This window comes from Apostichopus japonicus, chromosome 1 (genome assembly GCF_037975245.1).
Source record: "Apostichopus japonicus isolate 1M-3 chromosome 1, ASM3797524v1, whole genome shotgun sequence".
NCBI classification, from domain to species: domain Eukaryota; kingdom Metazoa; phylum Echinodermata; class Holothuroidea; order Aspidochirotida; family Stichopodidae; genus Apostichopus; species Apostichopus japonicus.
Window position 1 is genome coordinate 13,974,083 of NC_092561.1, and position 18,744 is coordinate 13,992,826.

The 18,744-nt window shown below is 38.2% G+C and overlaps 1 protein-coding gene and 1 long non-coding RNA gene across 3 annotated transcripts in view; one reads left to right on the top strand and one right to left on the bottom strand.

Moving 5' to 3' along the window:
• The window catches only part of LOC139968444 (uncharacterized), a 143,514-nt gene that overhangs the window by 96,015 nt on the left and 28,755 nt on the right, over positions 1-18,744 (top strand). The window lies entirely within an intron of this gene.
• Positions 884-16,325, bottom strand: LOC139968369 (caspase-6-like). Its single transcript, XM_071972615.1, has 6 exons — positions 16,202-16,325; positions 10,549-10,626; positions 9,074-9,288; positions 8,181-8,410; positions 3,391-3,523; positions 884-1,639 (listed from the first exon to the last, which is right to left on the bottom strand). Exons 2-6 carry the CDS (start codon positions 10,566-10,568, stop codon positions 1,374-1,376), a joined length of 864 nt encoding a protein of 287 aa, XP_071828716.1. The 5' UTR covers positions 10,569-10,626; positions 16,202-16,325; the 3' UTR covers positions 884-1,373.

An 18,744-nucleotide genomic window follows, 5' to 3' on the forward strand; every position in this document is an offset into this window, starting at 1 on the left:
CAAATCTATATATCATGTAATAAAAGTATCCATGATTTCTACCATGAGAAATCATGTTTTCAGGCCTCGACAAATACTTTTAAAAGTACTCCCTATTTGGCGACCGTAGCTAAACATCTACTCGTTAAATTGCGCTCGCCAGTAGGCCTATGATTGTTGTTCAAGTCTCCGAAGTACATATCTCAACATCAACACTTTCTACGAAAAAAGGTTAGGCAGTGAGGCAGATTACATGGTGCTACGTAATTGCGCATTGGAAACCAGGTTTCTTTGCAGTATGAAATTTAAATTTGAAACAATGAAAATCTGAGGTTGTATGAGCATTTATCTTTCAAAATTCCTAGCAGCAACAACAGCAAATTTGTCTCAAAACTCCATAAATTGTTCTATACTTTGCGAATTATGACTGAGCTAGTAGGAAAATGGCCCTAAAAATAATTAAGGAGATGTTTTGCCATGTGTATTGGTATTCTGACTGGTATTCTTCACGTTGTTGTGTTGTTGTATTCCACCATACCGTTGCTGGCCTAGACAACATAAGGTTGCTCACAGGCCTAGCCAGGTCTGTTCAAGTTTTCCCATAATCATAAACGTGACGAAAGTCAAACGTTACTTTTAAGGCCTAACTATGCTGAAACTGGTGGAAGACACTACACAACTTGGGATCAACAGCCAATCCAGACAAAGCTCGTGAACTTACTGCCAAACTAAGGCCGTTTTACACGATTATTTCGCATTGAGACTGTTAAGTTTCATAAACGCTGCCTGGTCACAACGAAACTACATCCAACCTGAAATAACGTCCACTAGAACCGCTGTACTACAAAGTACACGTTCCTTCACGCAAAATAAGGCTCCCGGGCGGCACATAGGTTACGATTATCATCGAAACCAAGAAAATGACATTTTAAACGTAAACTGCCCCTCCCATTCATGATCACTTCTGCTAAATCTGGAACAAATGCATAACTTGAGTCATGCTCCCAAAAGTTAAAAGTAAGCTTACACAATCTTTAAGCAAATGAAAGCCCCATGATTTAACTCTTGGCATCCTCTCTTGATAAAAAATGTTGCTAAAAAGTATCCCATTTATTCACACATCTAGTTTAAACTTGATAAGATTATGATGTAGGAGGAGTTAGCGAAATACTTTTTCTCACAATTTCGGACAAGATGACCTCAGACCTCAATTAAACTTTAACTTCTACCATTTTAAAACCACATAAGTGTTATGTAAAAATTTGTTCCATTATTCTCTACATATTAATTCGCGTGATGCCTTATCTTTGATGTTGAAAAGCAGAAATCGTCTATAAAAACATTTGTACGTCTCTTGACCTTTGACCTATGACGTCCTATCACAAAAAACGAGTTTACATGATCTGGCAATTTGAAAAGTAGCCGGACTGTTGGTCAGTAAGACGTAACTGCCTTGTCAGCTTCGAGAGAAAACACGGCATCTGTTTCATTCCTTCTAGTTCAGGATTACCAGACACTTCTAAAGTCCTTTCAGACACCAACTTATTCACAACAGTCAACATCTGTACAAAATCTTCTCTATCACCGAATTCATTGAGTACCCTGGTAAGGTCTTGAATAAACCAGGTTCCTTTATACAATTCACGAATTGAGAAGTAATCTGCAAAGAAATTAATTAAGATTTAATTGATAAAGACAAACAAAACTTCATTATGGTTTTATGCATACATGTAACACAACTTCCAGTTGCATTTGAGTCCAGTCATAACCATGCAGAAAATTTGAGTTACATGAAAGTCTGTACATGTTATATCAATGCTCTTTACGTGGAATAGATGCCCGGTACGTGGAATATATTTTAAAAAAACATCAATTAAGATTGAAACTATAAGAATTTCATTAGTAAGAATGAAGTCTAGTTTAAACGTCCCTATAGTTTTTAACGGCTTGGTTATCAGATATTTGCGAGAAAAAGGTGGTTAGGTTTAGAAATTTTGTTTTATTGGAAAGGGCGTCGAGGTCCGGGCCCGGAAAGAAGGAGGATATCCTACAGCCCCAACTGTTTTAGCTAGGATTGAACTTATTAGGAAGGTTCCGAGGCGAGTAAATGTTTCGTTGTTGTTGTAAAGGATCGATGTTGCGCTGGGGTCGATGAAGCCAACTCTCACGTAAGACAGTATGTAGGTCCTCTCCAGAAAAGAAGTAAAATTTAGATTCAAAAGGCACATTCTGGGACATTTTTAGACTACAAATTGCGTTCATAAGTATCTTGAAATGCAAAGTTGTGCTAATAAATACTATTTATTTCCTGTATGAGGTTGTCATTGGTGTGTAAAACCGTAGCAGGGGTCTAAATTGTTTCAGCTAATGTAAGATTTCCCAGACTTCCCCAAATTTATCCAACTGGCGGTGGTAGTAGTGAGTTGGTTGTTGGGGGTCATGGAACGTTTGTTGACGAGATGTTAGGGGTCTAGATCCTGTCTTATTAGGGGAAGACATTTCTTTCTTCACAAATATCTCCTTACTGTTGCAAAATTTCTCCAACTTAAAACAGATTAGGCTCATTCATAATGTAGCAGTCTCAACTTTGTTAAGCATGTGGTGGTAAACAATTCTGTAGGATATTTCCTTTAAGGTGTTGATTATTAAGTTACGAACTCGGCACAGAATTGAATTCTTATCTCATATATCCATTAAAGATGACTATTATTAGCCAGGAGGTTTTCCAGAAGGTGTGTGTTTGTCAAGAGAGACGAAAATCTAGCCGAGTTGGGCCATATGCAATCATTTAGGCAGGCATGCAAATTTTAGTAACTTCAGAGTGAGAATTAATGCAAAATAATACATGACACCACAAGTTCACATAAAATGTTAATAGTGAAAATTTACATTTCATTATCATATCTGACTCAACAGAGCATTGCAGTATTGCAGATTAGACCTCTGGTTGAGTCATATCTTAACCTCGTGAAACGTCCCGCTCCTAGAATACCCAAGAATTGGTCGCCTCGTCGAAACTCGACAAAGTATTCTACCTTTCAAAGAGGTGTTAAAAAAATCCATAAGAAACGTTATTTTTGACTGATGAAACACGTTCTATACGACCTTATAATACTCTGAATTAGAGAACATATACGAATGCAAAGCCATTTGCACGAGTAATGAGACATGTAATTCGTAATTCTAATATGGGCTTGGGTACTAAAGAAACTGCTCCTGACAAAGTTACGTCAAGTTGAACACTCCTAGTTATTTCAGCTTTTTAAGTTCTAACGTGAAACCGCTTTGTCAAATTATGAACCAGTTGTAGACGTCTTGAAGCTCCAGAGGTTTTTGCAGTTGTGTAACCTTGTGTTGTGTGGCTCTATATCTACATTTTACACGTAGACAGGTACACTTTAGTCCACCTACCCTCTGAAGAAGAATAACTTATAAGAAAGTCAGCCTCAGTCGGAATTGTAACTTTCACTCCATCTGCTATCTCAAATTTCTTAGCGACGCCACGAAACATTGCTGGAGATTCAGCCGTTCCTCCACGACACGCCTGCGAAAGTAGGAAGGCAGTGAACAAAGTCAAACTTAGTATTTAAGCATTTTACTGTTCAATGGGAACTTAAGATATAGCGTATCAACTCTAAATAGCTGAAAGATTTCAAAAGTTAACCCTTTAAAAAAGTTACTACATAGAGATGGATGAAGTTACGTTATGCAAACGCTTAGCCAGCCTTCATGGTCTTGGACGGAAGTGGGGGGGGGGGGGGGTGACCAACTCTTTCTCAGCCCACTTTAAGATGAATTATTATTGACGCCATGTGTATAGTCAACGTTGTTGTATAATGGACAACTGCACATTGTTTTAGTCATCATTTGTGACTTACAACACGAAAGGAATAAGGGTATGTAATAATATCATTAGTTCAGTTGAGAGGTTGGGTCTTATTTGTTATAAATATAGTGCACAAACAAGTATCGTATTTTACTAAAACAACAAAACCGTGCTGTGACAAAGGAAATCTGACTTGTAAACCATCTTTTGATAACTTGGATACTATAGTAACAGTATTTGCTCTTATTTCACTTATTTACTTTTGTTTACATAATCTACAACATTGTACCATGCTTAAAATTATAAAGTCACTTATAAGTTCGTTCTGCGCTTTTCCCGAATTAAATGATCTCTAAGACTTATTGGAGTCATTAGAGTGCGGGTGGGAGGGGTGCTTGGGTAAGAGGGCTTAGAAACACACTAACGCTGTCAACTTCGATATTTTAACTGTATGATAATGAAGTACAAGATTGTTTGAAATTATATGAACACTAATTGGGAGGGCGGGGGACTTCCCTATCATCTTCCTGCTCCTTAGAATGTGTAAGAAGGAATGTTTAATATATCTAACATTTCAATCATTGATAACGGGCTCATACGAGATGCACACTGCGTGTGAACGCGCCCCTGATTTCAAACTCGATCCGCATATTACAATTATCACCGCAGACTAAACGCTCTGGCAAATCCATACCGAATAAACTAAGGCACAGAAAATGCGTTAACACATGGTATCGATTAACTCACAGTGAGCAGCGTAGGCTCAACGGAGACTTTACACAGAACGATAGGATACACTGATGCTAGAGACAGAAAACCTACGGGAAACACTGAAACATAAAACACCAAAAAAGCACAGATTGAAGACCGAAAACATGCAGAATGGCATGAACAGACAATAAAAAACTCCACAGTAACAAGCACAACGAATCTCAAAGTAATTTGAGAACAATAAAAAAAACGATCACAGAAATGAACGAATTTAAAGAGCTCCAAAAAGTACGTGTGCACGCTTCAATGACCATCGAATAACGCCTTCACTGCCCCGAGATAACGTAACCTAACCCTAATTATGATAAAAATCCAGAGTATAAAGGCTAGGTCTAACTAAAACTGGTTTAGCTTGTTAGGCGAAACATTTCGCGAAAACACTCACTATAGTAAGGGTGGTAACCAATGCAGATCAGAAATCTGTCGCCTTTCACATAACTCTTTTCCGCATAATTTCTCCTGGTGGGACTCTGTACCGGTAACCTACGTAGGATACACGACTTACACATCTTGCACGGTACGGGAATTAATTAGTTTCTTGGCATGGAGCTACCTTTCTGCCAACGTGTGATGTGATAGTGCCACCCTGGGATGGTGGGGAGAGGTTTGGGTGTATTATCATTTAATTATCTTGGTTTTCTGTTGCCATTTCAAAGAGAATGTAAACAGACCAATAAACAAATATCAGTATTATAACAAATGAAGGCATCAAAACTCAGGCTCATTTCCACTTTAGACTTCCTCAAGTCTTCAGTTCTATATATGAAGAAACGTTAAAAATGTTACATCAGCATACTGAAATACGGGTTCTCTTATCTGTTCGCGGCGTTGCTCATCACAAGCACTACTCTAGCCTAACTTATAATTACCTTTGTCTGGCTTAGTATTACCTAGTTGCATAGTTAAATGTCACATACTTTTACATGAAACGTTGGAAGGTACCAGCATAAGTTTGTTTCTTTAGTAGTTACAATGTTATAAAGGACGGGGCTGCGTTTAGACCGGATTACAAGAAAATATGCATAGCACCCTTCAGATTTGAGAGAACTTTTGATGTCTTCTTCCACAGGCTGAAAAGTCCAGGATCATATTGGAAGTTATACCGAACTTTCTGCAAACTCCACCAAGTCAGTACATGGAAACACAAACAAAATGAGCTTCACCAAACGGATACACCCTCAGCCCTTGTTTCTATACATTGGGATTGGTTAGACCTGAAGGTTGCTTTTCTACAACAAACAGTTTATTTATCCAAACATGTAAACGTGTTCTGAAAAAAATCGAACAGAAATCTTAGAAATCCCGACATCTTGCCAAAATACAGAACACAAGTTTACATAAACCCTTTTATAGATCTTTCTGCTTGCTACATTCCATCCGAGTACTTAGAATTTTTGTTAGAGTGTTTGTTATATCGTTTTATAGTTTACTTTTGTATGTATTTTATATGATATCCTATCATCTTAACATGTTTGCCTCTTTTATATTCGCTTTTCTTCCTGTAAACGTATTTTATGACTCCACTATATAAATTTTATATTAATACTGGAATGAATAAATAAATAAAATAAAAGAAATAACAATAAAGAAATAGAAAGAAGGGGTACATGGTATATTACAACTTGGAAACACTTTCCAACTTTAAGTTTGAGGATTCCCGCGAGGTTGGGTTAGGTATTATGAATGTGCCTGTGAGCAATAGACAAATTTCACAAAGACTACAAAAGGACACATTAACTTAGTACTTTGAAAACGATGAATAATAATAATAACACAGCAACGATGCATTACTTGCGATATATCATTCAGGACACGGCGTCTGCCAATATACAATTTACTGAGCTTTATAAGGGTCCACATCTTTAAACCATAGAGCATCCATCCCGTCATGTCATGCAAATTGACCCCCTGAACAATTTCATACACAATGTTGTAAAGATCTAGGTTTTGTCCCGAGCTGGGAAGCTGGAGCCAGGCGAAGTGGGGGATGGGGTCTGGAACGATTACATAACTAAACCGCATTTGGATATGTTAACTAATTTCTTAATAGATAAATAAACCTAGAGAAGTGGTTACGAATTCCTGTAAAGGTTCTTTTCAATGATACAGTAATGAGGACCAAGAAGAACATACTTAAACACTTCAATTTGATATTTGTATATAACCAATGCAAATCCCTATTTCATACATTGTAGAAAATCGTTGGTGTTCTGTTTAGAGTAAATAAGACCAATGTACCACCCCTTACAACAGCCGGCTCTCCTTGCCCTCCCTACCCTGACATACCAATATCCGACCCCATCCATGAAACCCACGAAAAACTACTTCTCTTTTCTTCAAATTTTCGATCATAAAGTCAAAATGTTAAAATCTTAATAGCGCGTTTTCTCAAAATTCACTTTTGCACATTCTTCACTTCGCCAGAAGCGGAACAATATGAACACAGTGCTAGTTCAAGTTATTTACGCCCATCAAAAGGTGATTTTTAGTTAGATACGTAGGGCATAAGTGTCAGTTGCTTAGTGGTCACTTAAAGTAAATGGAGATTGCTTCTGATTACTAGACCGGGTGTAATAGATTGTATTCCAATCAGAATTTGTCATATTAAATGCTGGCTTTAATTTGTCTAATTGATCACTAGGCAAGTTATCCATGTATGACTTTGTGTGAAGCTCCCATTGTTAAAATGGTCCCCTGTTTTCCTAGATACGCCACTGAGTATACATTAACAATGGTAAACGTTTACAGAATAATTGAATGCATAGTTCTTTCAAAAGGTCTGTGTGGATGTTTGTGTGTTTTCACTATTATGTTTTGACCTTATCACTTTGTAACGATTGATTAATTGAAATAAAATGAAAATACAATTGAAGTTTAGTTTTGATATGTCAAAAGAAAATAGAACATGAGGACAATCCGTGAATTGCGTATCTCACCGATAACTCCCTTCATTCCCTTTATGACGCTAACATATTTGAAATTCACTAACATCTTCAATCATAATCGCTGCACTGAACAAAATAACATTTCGTCCTTTTTCCCATTGCGTTTTTACCTCACTCTTTATTCTAACTATGTACCGTATTTTGACAACACTTTTGAATGTTGCATTCTATTCCACATTTGTCCTTGTATCCATAGCAAATCTCACTTTCGCTTCATTCGGGTTTTGAACTTTCATACTGAAGTCCTTTAAGGCATAAGTCTCTATCGATGGGCACATCCCTAACAAATTGAATTGTTGAGTAAGTTAATGAGGATTTCTTACATGTAGCAGCATTAAAATTTCATATTTGACATCAGGCACAATGATAACAATATATTTGTCAAGGTTGCAAGTCTATTTGAAGGTTTCCATTTGCACGAGCAGTTAAGTACATAATTTGTTGAATTTTAACTTTGGCCTCGGTGACATACGTAATCACATATGTTGATATAGGTTGACATACCCATCATATCTGGGAATATTGTAAGTCACTTCAATTCTTCCCATTTGGAAGTTGTATTTAGTTTGTTTCTAATTTGTTAGGTATAGGTATAGTCAAAGCTGAAACCTAATGTTAATGTAGACAACTTCGCCCAATTCATATTGGCATCAACTTACTTGGATAATGAATATCTTTGATTTTCCAATAAGTGATCTACAATTATTTCCTCGAAAAATATCGAATACATCATCCCTGAGCAGCAACCATGTCCTGCTCGTCGAATCCACATTACTATTGTCATTAAAACTTTCTGGATCACCGTCGCTTCCATAAATGATTCCTTCATCACCATGCGTAAGAAACACACACAAGAAGCAGTCGAAATCTGAGTGATCGAATCTGCTGGCTATAAAAGTGAAAAGCGTTACATTCATTGTAAAATAAAACTAATCCAACAAATTATAAATTAAATGTTAAAATGTGGACGAATTGTTTTGGCGAAACTTAACAGTAGTCTGGTTAGTCCAGTCAATCTTTATGCATATAATTGTGTGTTTAGTATTTTCTATTTGCAACTCCTTCTCAGTATCAATTGGTCTTAAATGTAAGACATATTTATAATTATAACACACATTTAAACTGATGAAACCATGAGAATCAGGTGTTCCAACCTAACCATTTTTGAGGTGCTGTCCCACAAAAGCAACTACTGGGATCTTCGTGATTGGCGTTTGAAGAGATGTCATGTAAAGTTTTGTTTTACTCCTTGTGGTCAAATTATCTGACAAATATTCGAAAATACGATATAGACACTGCATAATGAGACGCCCGTGATCAGATCACGAATTCCACAAATAACATTGTGGTTGTAAAGGCGTCACGTTATTCCCAATTTAAGTTTTGTCTCCTTGTTCCTATCTGCGTCTTAAGACGTTTTCACTCCGCTTGGGGCGAAAATAAGACGCTAAATGCTATTGGACTAAACTCAAATACAGAACCTCGAATACATTTTCTTATTGGTGATTTGGAGACACAGGGCTTAGCACAGAAGTTCTTATTTAATCTTTACCTTTAAGCAGAACATCACTGATTCTATTAGCAGTGTAATCATCAAATACGTGTACTTCGAAACCTAGATTCTTGAAGGTAGTGTATAGTTTGTCTCTGTCTATCCGAGTACCAGTCCTGTTTGCCATTTTTGCAAAACGTTCATTGTTAAAAATGATAGCAAGACCTCGTTGATGATGTTGCATATCATATCCTAAGTCAAAATGTATCGGTGACCTGCAATAAGAAACATACAAGATGCTGTCACAATTAAACTATACAGGCATGTCAGATGGCTTTGTATATGTTGAAGATACCTTTGATATCTGACAAAATCTTACAGGGATCTATCATTCGAAGACACTAAGACCATCATGAGGTTTGCGAAATGGAGAGATTAACCGGATACCGTACTGATATTTTAATACTTAAGCAAGCTGTTATTCAGTACATATGCCTATTGTTGTCAGGTTATCGATACCAGCTTGTATACAGTGAGGAAAGCAAACTTGGTTGCGAAAGTTTATACCATTTATCACTCTTCATGTCCTGGAGCAAACAACCAAAGACATTGCAGAAACCCTCGTCATGTTATACATCAAGTGTCTTTCGGAACCTTGCATCACTCAACGAAGAGATAATGGCACTTGTGAAAGGGCTCAACAAAGGAAACTTCATGAACCTCCTCGGCGCATCTCACAATTACCAAAATGTCTAGGGCAAACTTCTTTTGACAGTTTCGTTTCCATCCATGTCTAGGATTTTGAAAGCCCAATCACACTTGTGAGAGTCAACGCGTTATTCAACTCGCAATACACGTGTGTAAACTGCATGCCTGTACGCGGGTGAAGGTGGTCACGGTTTGGAGGGTCGTATGCACAATTTTTAAAGATCCACATTCTCCTGGGTAAAATGCGTATATAGGAGCAACTGTGCGCCGGTGCAGCAATAGAAATTGGTCACGAAAGGAGAGTCCACAATCAAGTTATGATAGTTGGTGCCCGAACAAGACGCTCACTACACTCAAACAGTCTCTAATGTGGATAGGGTCTCGTTTTAATTTCCTGAGAGTACTTGGGGTCATTTGACGTGCATTACTAGACTGACCGCCTTTTTGTGCCCCAAAGACATTTTACAAGTGGCTGTCAGGCTAGAAAATGGTCTTTCGTTCTCCGAGGACGTTAACACTGACTGCGTCAAATGACATAGTTGCCTTAGTTGCCAAATGTAGCATTTATTTCCATCCAAACAACTTCAAGTATACAAAAAATAGAACCTTTCACATGACAATGTTAAAAGCATCGTCACATTTCAGTAAACGCCCCACCCTACAGAAAATCCTTCGTACGGGTCTTAGCCGAATCCTGCGTATTGTACAACGGATACGTACGATCACTATATACGCCAACGTGCGCGTTGATTTACACAAGTGTGACCCGAGCTTTACACTCACGGTTCATCCGAAGTATTGGCCCCTTTCATAATTTAAATACGTACATGTTATCAGCTTCAGCCATGTTGTCAGGGTGCCTCAAATGCACAGGAAAAACAGATTTGTGTGTAATTTCTCGTGATCTGTTTGAAAAGACAAAATAAGAAGATAATGAAAGACACATTGAAAGCGGAGTTTCTTTATTATTATTTTTTTCACATTTTCGAGTGGTTATTGATAGTTTTATATCTCCATTGATCTTATAAATAGGCCGCTCTTTTGGTTGTAATTTGAATGGCAAACAACTTTTTTCAAACATCAATTTCACCATTCGATATGGAAAGATGTGTTACAACTATTTTTGCATACATGAAGGGAAATGTAATCATCAATTTAGCCCACTGATATGATTAACAACTTGGTGAAGACCCTCGGGGTTGATCTTATTGCAGTGTATTTGGCATTTTAACACCATTAATTTCCTGTTTACAACAAAATAAACCTTTAAGCAAATTTGACCAAGAATCTTTCACATTTGTCGTGGCGCACAGAGTACTGTACACCACACTTGACAACCGTCATCATTTGTATCAGTTTGGCTGCAATTTATACAGAAAATGGTGATTGTATAGGCATACCAATTGGTTTACGTGTAAACTTCAAAGAACCTCAATTTCAATTTTCTTAACTTTTCACTTACCTCCTCCGCCTACCCCCACCTTACTATCAAAACGCAGTAATCGCACATTTCTATGTTACTATGCTTAACTTGTCAGTGCAATAACCCACCAAATCAATATTTTTTCCCCACCCACTTAAAAGTATTTAACCTACCCAGTAAATTCAGCTTGCCTATTATCCACCCAGTCAATTGTTCTGTCCGCTGCATCCAGTAAATTATTTGGCCCTTAAAAAATCATATCAGAGATATGTAATCACACGATAACCGAACTATTGAGATGCTATCTCAAGTAGAAGATGATATCCATACTATATATGTCGAGTTATCATTGACCTTTTTGTGATAAGTAAAGTTGACGATATGTGTTGCACAAGCAGTAGTGTAGAAACATCCATTGTTCGTTGCCCACCTAATAAATAAGAAAATCGGCAAAAACCAGGGCTTTCAATCGTGGTTGTAGTTTTCAACCACTTTTAATTTTTTTTAAATGACGTTTTCACAATGTGAGGTGGTTTGTCAATTAAAGTGGCTAGACTTCGTAGGGGTAACAGCCAACCCGTTTAATAGAAATATCTTGACGAAAAGGTTAACCCGCACGGGAATATCATGGAACATTAGAGGCACAGTGCACTCACGAGAGCTCCCGAGACGTTCATCTGGAAGTCTGCCTGTACATTTAGTCCATTAAAGATAAGCCAAAATTATGTGAACCTAGAACAATCTGCAACAGAAGGATTTTAATGATTTGGATGCTACCCCTTCCCTCACCCTCCCCCTGAACATAATATCCCAAATCCGCCAAAATCCGACACCGGGAAACATATTTACTACCATAAATCAAAAATCGCCGCCATCGACACATTTAAGGCCCCATATTTCGAAAACGGTTGCTCTTATACCCAATAAATAAATACTAGGTGAATAAAAACATGATACCAAAGAAAATATTTACCTAATTAAAACTTCCTGGTGTCAGATTTTAGCGGATTTTGGATATAATGTTTCAGTGCGGTCATCCTAATAATCCAAAGCAAAAGAACCTACTGCATCAATTTGTTCTAAGTTCATCCATTTTTGTCAACTGGATTAATATACGGCTTAAACACTAGCCCCATCCAAACTCTCGAGGGTTCAATTGTCTTAGTAAACATCATTCTCCACCTGTTAGGGCAAACAACACAACCACTAAAAATGTAACTATTTGTAAAAAAAGGTATGGTCTATTGAAAAGAACAGTATCCTTAACGAACTCTCAGAAGTGTTCAAAGTTGAGCGTATAGTCTACCAGGGGAAAGGGGGTGTGTCTGTTTTGTGTTTTGCTCAGCCGGCCACTAAGCCCAATTTAATGCACAAAGAAGTTTAAAAGCAAACATAAATCAAACATGAAGTGTTTAAGCTACGGATTCTTCTCAAATCACTTCCTAGTCAGATCACAACTGCCAGAGCTCTACTGTACATTAATTCGAGATTATTATTTGCTTAAAACACCCACGAACGTGCCCTTCCTCAATTTTAAACTATATGGGCCTTCATCCAATAATTTGGCTACATACGGCATAAGTTTCTTAAATATAAGACGTCAGTTTCAGTTTATTGTTATATGTTCAACCGCTCATAAATTATGGTTGCGCGAAATTCGAACAAGTGTAAATAATTTACAATGTACATGCATGCACGTTTTATAAAATCTCGGCAAGTTCCCATGAACACTTTGAAAGCAAAAATAGAACCGTGTCACTTATGTGTGTCAGTTAATGAAAAATAATGAGGTTGTAAACAATCATGCAAACATTGTATATACTCTCATGTGTGTATGAAAATTTCGTTAAACGGATAAATTACTCATAAATCAGGCGATGAGATTTGATAGCTTCAGAAATAGTGAGAACTGATAAAATGCGTTCATATATGGTTTTGAATTACCTGCAACGGCAGTAAACGTTTTGTTTTGGAGTTACAAGCAAAGCTATGATTTGACTTATGAATACAAATTTTACAGGCAGTTTAAACTTTCCTGATACATCAAGCCGTTGAACTATCATACTATGTACGACGTAACTGCAGCTCTTGATTTATAAAATATTTACAATTTCAAGCAAACTTTCGTTTTGGAAAATTATTTAAAATTTCATTACCGTGAATCACACCTTTAGAAATTCAATTCAATCTTGGCAAGCCACCGGAAGTCTCGCTGACATGGTATTTAACAAGTGCTAACGGTCCATTCCCACCGTAGGAGACCTCGGCCGTATTAAAGAATAAGGATGTTTGTCAAAAGGGTATCACCTGCAGATTTCCAATGTTATCATTAAATTTGAATGTTCTACCCTGATAAGCAACGCGAGGGCCTTCTTGAATAAGTTTAACGAAGAAGGGAAAGTATTAAAACGAACATTATCGGAGCATCTGAGTTTTATGAGGCTATGCTGTTTCTTGAGGGGTGCGGTAAGGTGGGGGAGTGTACCGAAAGGGGATGAATGTCTGGTAGAAACTCCCCTGGAAGTAGGAGTTTCATATGTTTAGCACAAATGTACAAGTCAGAAAGAGAACTTACACTTAAATGATTTTTAATGTAAGTAATCACTGGGAATTCATGGGGCTATTAGGCAAAAGATTCTGGAAATTGAAATATTTTCAGATACCCTTATCAGTACAACATGTCCCCCCGAATGAGTTAGGAAAGAACCTGAACCTTCTTGGAAGGGAGAGAGGAAGGATACTGGCCTGGGTTCATTGTAGCCGACTCTCATGTCGGGTATCTGTTGACGACACCTTGTTTTGTCTGCTTAAAAATCGACTCGGTATACGGAGAGTGGGACTGGTAGCTGGATTAAAATCGGTGGAAACACAGCCCATCCACCCCACCCCTCCTTGTAATGATCCCACATAGTAAAACGCAAAAAATAGCAAGAGGAATCACTGAACTTTCGTTCACGTCTTTAAGCAAATTAGTTGTAACAATCTTTAGCGTCCGGTTTATACATGTACTTAACGCATGTAAAACAGCTTTAGAAAATTTCCACTGTATCTGCACTAACATAAAAATCAAAGTCAACTCATTATTGAGTGCAACGCATCAATATGCACGGGGTTCAACAACAAGTTGCAAACATTGTCTTCCTAAAACTATTCATTGAAATTATTCTGATGATTTCATTGGCTGTAGACGGCTAAGAAATATCTACAACCTCGTTGTGGCATCCTCCGTACTCATTGTGCACACAATTCAATAGCAGACACGTTGTTTACAGTGCAAGCAAGCGTTATGTTTGAACTACAGGCTACCTTATGGTTACACATAAATCGTATGAGGGTAGGTCTTGATGTCATGTTTAGACAAGAATCATTCGTAGACTATTTCCTGCTTACAGTTGGAATAATCTTAGATAAGCTAAATGACTGTTTATTAACACGTAACGGAGTTGGTGTATCCTTTATGTAGATGTTATTGCCTTTGAACGTTGTTAAGATATCGATAGGCTTTTGTAGTCATTGTTTTTCTGGCAAGGTGGGTCAATAGCATTCTATAAGCCGACCGTGCATTCTTAAGGCTTCGCAAATTACTACAAGCCGACTGCGATCCTACGCGACTCTCCCCGACTACTCGTCGGGAATGAGTTGGAGACACTCGTGGCCACCTAGTGGCGTCGGCGTAGGATCGTAGGTTAGCAGCACACTAGCCCGACCCGACCAGACCCAGCAGTTTAATCTCCTGCTCATCAGTCCATATGGGGCCGCCCTTTAGCAGCCGTCACCTGATTTCACAATGCTTCCTTATTGGCTATCCATTAGAAACAGATCGCAGTCGTGTCGTGGACAACCGCAAACTGCCACGACCCGACTCAACTGCGACGCGACAGCCCCGATGCCACGACTGATACATCAAACATGTATGAATACCCGATTTGGTCACAACGAGTGCCGGCTGTCTGATTTTGGTTGAGTCATGAGCAGAATTTCGCGCAAATTGCCCCGATCCGACTGCAACCCGACAGATTTTTTGTCACAATCGCGTCGGGTCTCGGTCGGGTCGATGCAATTTGCGCCTGCCTGTAGTCTAACACACTATCAAATAGTTCAGTTCCTCATAATGCAACACAGAAACGATTCGAAAGCATTATATGTGAGTACCTAAAACTAACATGTTTACTTGAAATTATGGCAGGCGAAATTGCACCGAACTGACTGCAACCAATAGGATTTTTCGTCGCAGTCGCGTAGGGTAGCAGTCGGGTCAGTGCAATTTGCGCCTGCCTTTACACAATAATTTATGTAAAACTCCGTAACCCGGATGTGTTCAGAGAGGCGGAAGAGGGTTCAATCTGGGGAAGTTTAAGTTGGGGGGGGGGGGACGTTGAAGGGAAGTGGGTCATGTGACCTTAAATTGAGGGTAGAAACCACAAAACTACCATACTTTTCAACAAACAGGAGTCATTAAGTACTTATGACACCTTTCAGGTCTCCTACAAAACGTCATGCCAAAGTCCATTCGGCTCCGTCGCCCCGGACTATTTTCATTACCATATAACCTCAGGTACCATAATGCCCGGATAATCCTGGTTTCAATGGTTCTTTTTTTTTAACGTCACTAACAGACGTCAGCCTCGTGGACATTTTTCATAGGCCTATATGTTTGATTATTGTAGGGTGTCTCCTAACAAAGCCTGACACAAACTAACTTTAAACATCAAACAAATAATAATAGCATCTTATTTACGTTATCAACACCTAGACGTCCTGATTACCTCTCAGTAAATTATAGAAATATAATATATGCACACATTTTAATGCGACGTCATGATAATTTGTAGACGTTACTTCGTCTAATTAAATTCAACCATGTTTTGTTGTTGTATGTACTTTAGCAAGTCGTGCAATACATCAATACATACAGCGCTAGAAGTTACACGGAGCTATTAGGCTATTATCAATACTATGAGGAATGTGAAAATTGAAAAATATTAATTAGGTTTTCCTCTTGCTGCTTAAGTTTAGTTTTTTTAATATTTGGTACCTACAGATATTGTGATACTTACTGGAACGGATTCCGTCAAAGATTCAGAGTTTCAATTCACTTTAGGCCGATCTGGATTATGAATGTAATACAGTTGGCTTGTTTATCAAGTAATGTCGTTCCTTGATTCTGCAACCGGGTTTTTCCATCTATCGATCACGGTTATGATTCTTTATTACTAACAAGCACCCGTTGCTATGGTATCGTTTCTTCTGATATGACGCATGAACCGTTTTTCACAAGCCTATTCATGGTTGAAGTATATTGAAGTAATACCGCATTGGTTGGCTGATCAATAATTTCTACATGCCTTTCATTTCAATAGTTAAAAAAACATCCCTGTTAGGAAAGGAGAGAAGAGTTCCGACAACATGAAAAAAGGGCTTGTGAGTTATGTACATATGTTACGTAGTTTGGGGTAATAAGTTCAGGACAATGGTATTCGATGTTTTTCTTCTTTTATTATTGGACTCCGCAAAATGCCACTGCTTCCTTTCACAATCTCAAATTACCAATCCTTCATAACAACCTCTGCTCCCTTGCAACACTATCACCGCTATCCTCTCACTCAACCTCGGCTTCTTCCTTTCCTTTTCTCCCTTATTACCTTCGCTCCTCAACTAACAAAAGCCACCGCGCAACTCACCTAAGCCCCTCTCCTCATCTCTAGCTATATCCTTTAATTCTATTAGCCAGTCTTTACATGTCTAAGTAATCCCAGCTTTGTAATCCCCTTATGATATCCCTAAGACATAAGCAGCTTTCTTCTCCTTACTTGCAGACTTCATAACTTTGATGTGTTTAACGCTTAATATAAATTCGTCTGTGGGTTCCACGGTAAAAGTAAATATCATCTCTCCAAAAGACTCTTTTTAATAAACGTTATCTTTAATGTTTATCTTCTTCTTTGTGGTGACATTATTTCTGTTCCTCTGATTCTGATGACGAGATTGAAGACGGCGAAGGCGGCAAAGACAATGGCGATGGTGATCATAATCATATAGAAGTAGGTTAGTGGTGCATTCTTTCTTCGGTTGAATGAAAACACATATATGCATAACCTGACTGAACCATTTTCTCCCGACTGAATTTCCGTACCTCTTCCCCTTTGTGCACGCCAATGACCAATCTAACAAACTAAATCCATTCACATAAGAGTTCCATTGAATATCAATCGATTGCAATCCGTCGATTAGATTTTTACATGATCTAATCGCCCTAAATGATTATTCACATATTCAAGCAACCTCAAGTTGGACCAATGCATTAAAGATAGTATCTTCAAATAAATGTTAAACATCTAAACGTTTAAATATGCGGGAGGACTCATAGACCCCCCCCCCCCCCAACACACACACAAACCTTTACATGGGAGTCGATTTTAAGGTCACACCCTTTCTTCTACAATTCATAGTCCAACCTTGTCTTCTGCTGCCATAACGTCCCTATTGTTCATAGTGTCACGTGTGACTATATGCAACGCTCGGTGAAAGATTAGTATATTAGAGTCCGGTCCAAGCTCTCGATTTCTCGGTTTACGATGGGCAGTAAGTAAATGAAATTTATTCGATTTACCCCGAGAGGGTTTTTTGCCATTTCGTCTTTAGTAATATTTTACTATTCATTCGTTACATCGTCCCGTAGATATGTAGCCCTACTGGTGAAGAAGGTGTGAAGTGTATTAATATCATTATATATCATTCTCAATTCATTTCATTCATTGTTCCTTACTCCAGCTGTGTTCTATTCAGCTTTACAAAAATACAAACAATGCCTCGTTTCATTAGAATGTGATGGAACAATTGCGTGATCAGAAAGAACATTTATACGACGATTAAAGGGTCATGGTCCTCGTGAGTATCTTCTTCCATTTTTGTTGAGCTTGTTGAGCTCGCTCAAGAATCTGGGGAACACTTTCAATTTTTTTAAGTGGTAAAAAGCAGCTCTCATTAACCCCATTGTGACGGTAATTGTTTTTTTTTTTAGTTTACATTGCTTGTTTCCCATCTCTAGGGAAACGGATTTGTTTGTTCAGTTATGAAAGTTTCGCGCTTCTTGGTGTAAAGATGAATATTACAAACCTCTCTTGTCAACCATAGCTTTACTTTTATGTTGTTACTCTTTAACAAATCTCTTTTCAAGACTCACGATCCTTTATATATTTGTAAAGACACGTTAACATTATATACTAAATGGTTCGTTCGTAATACGGATTGCTGCTAGTGCTGATTATGTACTCTTAGCGTCATTTGCACTGTTAAGGCGGATGAAGTGTTTTTTTCCACATAGCTGCCAAATCTAAATGACAGGTCCCAACTCTAATGAGCTTAGTCAGGCCTGGCAAGAGATGAGGACGGGAGGGGGGGGGGGGGGGCTAGCAGTCCAGGTCCTGGATCTGAGCCGCGGCCTGTGGCCTGAGGGACAATTAAAACATGGCAATAGAATAGTGTATTCTGATAATCCTGAAAACAGGAGACTTTAAAGGTGGCATAATTTGTTTGATTCCCGACCTTGTTGTTGACACCATCAGAGTAGTCACAGGAGTGACGGAATTAGTGATGTTTA

What these genes read in the sequence shown, in the direction of transcription:
- LOC139968369 (XM_071972615.1), bottom strand. Translation starts at nt 10,568, where the DNA reads ATGGCTGAAGCTGATAACAT. An exon ending in CAGTGATGTTCTGCTTAAAG is followed by an intron (nt 8,411 to 9,073) that starts GTAAAGATTAAA and finishes TCACTTTTATAG; the next exon opens with CCAGCAGATTCGATCACTCA. An exon ending in AAGTTATTCTTCTTCAGAGG is followed by an intron (nt 1,640 to 3,390) that starts GTAGGTGGACTA and finishes ATTTCTTTGCAG; the next exon opens with ATTACTTCTCAATTCGTGAA.